We start from the raw sequence: 6,000 nt of genomic DNA on the forward strand, positions 1-6,000 counted from the left end.
ACACTCCTAGTAACCTATTAACCTACCACGACACAACCTTGGGGACCCTCTCACCAAAAACTGCACACCATTGATTTAATAAGTTCAAGGCACTATATAAATGCAAGTTGTTCTTGTTATATAAGAGTCAAAGTCCTTCAGTGGTGGGAAAATTCTTTTCTGTAAACTGCACGCTAATCTGTCAGATTATTCTCTCCTGATCACACCTCTTCATCACTGACTAACCCCTTGGTCCCATTGTCAAGTGTCTCCCCTCCATCAGACACCCTGCAATCCTTTGCTCTCCCATAACCAAACAGAAGGAATCATCTCGATTGAGAAATGATTGAAACCTAAAGAGATATTTTAATCATTAGCCGTCTATCCTCTTGGTGTGAGAGGAGGTCATCAAGAAGTAAATGGACATTCGGACAAGAGGATTAGAGCTGAGGAAAATGAACTGAACACGTTGATTTTGCCATTTGAGAGATTGTGGATGGTGGAGGAAGCTGTTCAGTGCTATTATCACTGTCAATCAACACCTAGTAACTTCCAAGCTCTTAAACACCCAGTAAGCTCCTTAGATGACGTCAAACCTATCTTAGTCCTTTAATCCACCCTGATGTCTTCCCTTAATTTTTAAAAGGGGCGGCGCAGTGGTTAGCACTGCAGCCTCACAGCTCCAGGGACCCGGGTTCGATTTTTTTAATTATTATTTTATTAGAGAGACAGCACTGAAACAGGCCCTTCGACCCACCGAGTCTGTGCCGACCATCAACCACCCATTTATACTAATCCTACACTAATTCCATATTCCTACCACTTCCCCACCAGTCCCTATATTTCCCTACCACCTACCTATACTAGGGGCAATTTATAATGGCCAATGAACCTATCAACCTTCAAGTCTTTGGCATGTGGGAGGAAACCGGAGCACCCGGAGGAAACTCACGCAGACACAGGGAGAACTTGCAAACGCCACACAGGCAGTACCCAGAATTGAACCCGGGTCGCTGGAGCTGTGAGGCTGCGGGGCTAACCACTGCGCCACTGTGCCGCCACTGGGTACTGCCTGTGCGGAGTTTGCAAGTTCTCCCTGTGACTGCTTGGGTTTTCGCCGGGTGCTCCGGTTTCCTCCCACAGCCAAAGACTTGCAGGTTGATAGGTAAATTACCCCTAGTGTAGGTAGGTGATAAGGAATATGGGATTACTGCAGGGTTAGTATAAATGGGTGGTTGTTGGTCGGCACAGACTCGGTGGGCCGAAGTGCCTGTTTCAGTTCTGTATCTCTAAATAAAATAAATAAACTGAACATCAAACTGTATAAATAAAGAGTAAGCACATCTTGCCGCATGGTGGAGGCGCAAGACGTCAAAATCAAACCCATCTGTAGCTGATGGGATGAAAACCCACCCTGGCCACATATAAAATGTGTGGAGGGGGCTGGGGCATTTCCAATCCAATTTCTAATGGGTGTGGACTCAGAGACAATCCCTAGTACAAGAACCATTCTGATAATGGGATATTTCATTTCAAAGGAACTCAGGATAGTTGCTGAGAATTTGGACTAACTAAGACAAAAGGAAACACCAGCGAATTTGTATTCAGAGATAAACACAAAATTAGGTTCTGCTCACAAGAGATTAACGTCATAACATACAAATTCTGTATCTGCCCTGGGAGTGTTTGATGGGACAGTGCAGAGGGAGCTTTACTCTGTATCTAACCCATGCTGTATCTGTCCTGAAGATTGGTAACCCTAGTCTCTATCCTCGCCCAGTGAATATCACTGGAAATTACACCAGTGGGAACCAAATACATAACTCGTGTGTCTCACACCATCTGCCAACCTTTTTAGCCAACTGATTTTTTGCTTCAAATATTAACTTTACCCCAATGTGACGTCATCATCACCTTGGGGGGGGGGGGGGGGGGGGGGGGGGGGGTGGGGGGTTGGGGTGGCAGTGGTCAGACATGCAGTGACATTATTGGTGGCATGTGGGGGTGGCGCAATCAACTAGAGTCCCACCTCCCTCCTTCAGTCAGAGTGTGAGCCGGAGGCCTGTACACAACCGTACCGAGCAGAGCCTGGAAGAGGTCACTGTGGAAGATGGTGAGGACTCTCTCAGTCCTTGCTTTGAAGCGATCATCCTGAGCTGGATCCAGCTTTGGCTGGTACTCCTCCATCAGCTGTACAGCTTAGGTATCTAGAGAGACAAAATGACACAGCAAGTTAGCCCGGCCAGCCAAATACGCACTCAAAAAAAAAAAAAAAAAATCGACAATTGCCTCCCGACCAGGTGATCTAGAGTGGCCTTGGCAAGACAATTGCCACAATTGTCAAATTTCTCATCTCTGCTGAGAAAAAGAGACAGAGAGACAGAGTGACGGGCTGACAGAGTGACCTAGCAGATACACAAAGAAAGTAACAGCTTGCATTTATACAATACATTTCATACCTTCTGGACATCCTGAAGTGCTTTACAGCCAATGGAGTGCTTTTCAAGAGGTGTATGCGGGAAACGCAGCAGCCAATTTGCAGAAATCCCTCCATTCCCTCACACCCTCCCTTTCTCTGTAATCTCTTCCAGCCCCACAACCCTCCGAGATCACTGCGCTCCTCCAATTCTGGCTCTTGAGCATCCCGCTTTTACTGGCAGCCATGCCTTCAACTGCCTGGGCTCTAAGCTCTGGAATTCCCTCCCTAAACCTCCCACTTCTCTCTCCTCCTTTAAGATGCTCCTTAAAACTGACCTCTTTGACCAAGCATTAGCTCATACGAACATATGAATTAGGAGCAGGAGTAGGCCACTCAGCCGCTCGAGCCTGCTCCGCCATTCAATAAGATCATGGCTGATCTGATTGTAACCTCAACTCCACATTTCTGCCTACCCCCGATAACCTTTCACCCCCTTGCTTATCAAGAATCTATCTACCTCTGCCTTAAAAATATTTAAAGACTCTGCTTGCACCGCCTTTTGAGGAAGAGAATTCCAAAGTCTCACCACCCTCTGAGGGAAAAAATTTCTCATTTCTGTCTTAAATGGACAACCGCTTATTTTTAAACAGTGACCCCTAGTTCTAGATTCTCCCACAAGGGGAAACATCCTTTCCACATCCACCCTGTCAAGACCCCTCAGAATCTTATATGTTTCAATCAAGTCGCCTCTTACTCTTCTAAATTTCAGCGGATACAAGCCTAGCCTATCCAATCTTTCCTCATAAGACAACCCGCCCATTCCAGTTGAGTCTAGTAGGCCTTCTCTGAACTGCTTCCAACGCATTTACATCCTTCCTTAAATAAGGAGACCATAGTACTCCGGATGTGGTCTCACCAATTCCCTGTATAACTGAAGCATAACCTCCCTACTTTTGTATTCAATTCCCCTTGCAATAAACAATAACTTTCCTAATTACTTGCTGCATCTGCATGCAAACCTTTTGTAATTCATGCACTGGACACCCAGATCCCTCTGCATCTCAGAGCTCTGCAATCTGTTTTATCATCTGTTCACCTGTCCTAATATCTCGCTACGTGGCTCGGGAGCAATCTTTTGCCTGATATGCTTCAGTGAAGTGACTTGGGACATTTTTCCTACATTTCAGGTGCTATGTAAATGCATATTGCTGTATTAATTCCGAATATGGAAAGCAGAGAAACTTATAACATTGACAACATTCCAAAGAGAGACTGTAAGCCCACAGATGTACAAGTAATAGAGTAATTAACCAGAAAAACACAAAATATTTATAACAGTAAAAACACACCACAGCACTCCACGAAATCTATTAGCAGGATTTAAGCAGAAATAAAGTTGTGAAACAATAATTGGTTGGAGAACCCACTCACTATTTTAAAAAAGAAAGCAAAAATGCAATCTAGGAAAAGTACTAATGGATTGCATTTATTCATTTGCAGCCTTGTTACCTTGTTTAGAATCTGCAATACCTGAAAATGTTTTTCTCTGCTGATTCCACACAAACCCATTAACACCCTGAGATTAGAATGAGTTGGGATTAGTCAGGGCGCACTGCGCATGCGGGCCCGCGCTTGGCATGCTGGAGTTTGTAGTTCTTTGCGCAGGAGCAAAACCCATAAAATTTAATTTTGTCCTTTTCTTTTTCCGCATTCTACAGCTCTTTTGCACGAAAGGCCAGCGCTCCCCACCTTTCAGTTTTAAATGAATCTTATTGATTTTTCTTTATTCGAGTTGAAGTACAGAATGAGTTGTTGGTGGGACTACAACTCCCAGAAACGCCCACGTCATTAGTTTAGCGGTTTGGGAACCTATCAGATGTCAGTGTTTTGTATTGAGTGTCACAGGCTTTCATGTAAATTAATCTCAGTTTTTTATCTCTTGGTCTCCTGCAAAGGAGTAGCTGTCCGAAGAAAAGTTTGTCACAGGTTTCTACACCACCAGAAACCTGTGTTTATATAGTGCCTTTAACAACTTATATTTATTCTTTTGGGCCTCCTTATCTCGAGAGACAATGGATACGCGCCTGGAGGTGGTCAGTGGTTTGTGAAGCAGCGCCTGGAGTGGCTATAAAGGCCAATTCTGGAGTGACAGGCTCTTCCACAGGTGCTGCAGAGAAATTTGTTTGTTGGGGCTGTTGCACAGTTGGCTCTCCCCTTGCGCCTCTGTCTTTTTTCCTGCCGACTACTAAGTCTCTTCGACTCGCCACAATTTAGCCCTGTCTTTATGGCTGCCCGCCAGCTCTGGCGAATGCTGGCAACTGACTCCCACGACTTGTGATCAATGTCACACGATTTCATGTCGCGTTTGCAGACGTCTTTATAACGGAGACATGGACAGCCGGTGGGTCTGATACCAGTGGCGAGCTCGCTGTACAATGTGTCTTTGGGGATCCTGCCATCTTCCATGCGGCTCACATGGCCAAGCCATCTCAAGCGCCGCTGACTCAGTAGTGTGTATAAGCTGGGGGTGTTGGCCGCTTCAAGGACTTCTGTGTTGGAGATATAGTCCTGCCACCTGATGCCAAATATTCTCCGAAGGCAGCGAAGATGGAATGAATTGAGACGTCGCTCTTGGCTGGCATACGTTGTCCAGGCCTCGCTGCCGTAGAGCAAGGTACTGAGGACACAGGCCTGATACACTCGGACTTTTGTGTTCCGTGTCAGTGCGCCATTTTCCCACACTCTCTTGGCCAGTCTGGACATAGCAGTGGAAGCCTTACCCATGCGCTTGTTGATTTCTGCATCTAGAGACAGGTTACTGGTGATAGTTGAGCCTAGGTAGGTGAACTCTTGAACCACTTCCAGAGCGTGGTCGCCAATATTGATGGATGGAGCATTTCTGACATCCTGCCCCATGATGTTCGTTTTCTTGAGGCTGATGGTTAGGCCAAATTCATTGCAGGCAGACGCAAACCTGTCGATGAGACTCTGCAGGCATTCTTCAGTGTGAGATGTTAAAGCAGCATCGTCAGCAAAGAGGAGTTCTCTGATGAGGACTTTCCGTACTTTGGACTTCGCTCTTAGACGGGCAAGGTTGAACAACCTGCCCCCTGGTCTTGTGTGGAGGAAAATTCCTTCTTCAGAGGATTTGAACGCATGTGAAAGCAGCAGGGAGAAGAAAATCCCAAAAAGTGTGGGTGCGAGAACACAGCCCTGTTTCACACCACTCAGGATAGGAAAGGGCTCTGATGAGGAGCCACCATGTTGAATTGTGCCTTTCATATTGTCATGGAATGAGGTGATGATACTTAGTAGCTTTGGTGGACATCCGATCTTTTCTAGTAGTCTGAAGAGACCACGTCTGCTGACGAGGTCAAAGGCTTTGGTGAGATCAATGAAAGCAATGTAGAGGGGCATCTGTTGTTCACGGCATTTCTCCTGTATCTGACGAAGGGAGAACAGCATGTCAATAGTCGATCTCTCTGCACGAAAGCCACACTGTGCCTCAGGGTAGACGCGCTCGGCCAGCTTCTGGAGCCTGTTCAGAGCGACTCGAGCAAAGACTTTCCCCACTATGCTGAGCAGGGAGATTCCACGGTAGT

At 46.2% G+C, this 6,000-nt stretch overlaps 1 protein-coding gene across 1 annotated transcript in view; it reads right to left on the bottom strand.

Annotated features, from left to right (window-relative positions):
- Positions 1 to 2,178, bottom strand: part of LOC137357325 (disks large homolog 1-like) — a 377,389-nt gene extending 375,211 nt beyond the window's left edge. The window contains exon 1 of the mRNA XM_068023579.1: positions 2,058 to 2,178. Coding sequence (XP_067879680.1) covers positions 2,058 to 2,166 — 109 coding nt within the window. The 5' untranslated portion in view covers positions 2,167 to 2,178. The remainder of the gene's footprint in view (positions 1 to 2,057) is intronic.
- Between the last annotated feature and the right edge of the window lie 3,822 nt (positions 2,179 to 6,000).

Source organism: Heterodontus francisci, chromosome 48 (assembly GCF_036365525.1).
Source record: "Heterodontus francisci isolate sHetFra1 chromosome 48, sHetFra1.hap1, whole genome shotgun sequence".
Taxonomy (NCBI): domain Eukaryota; kingdom Metazoa; phylum Chordata; class Chondrichthyes; order Heterodontiformes; family Heterodontidae; genus Heterodontus; species Heterodontus francisci.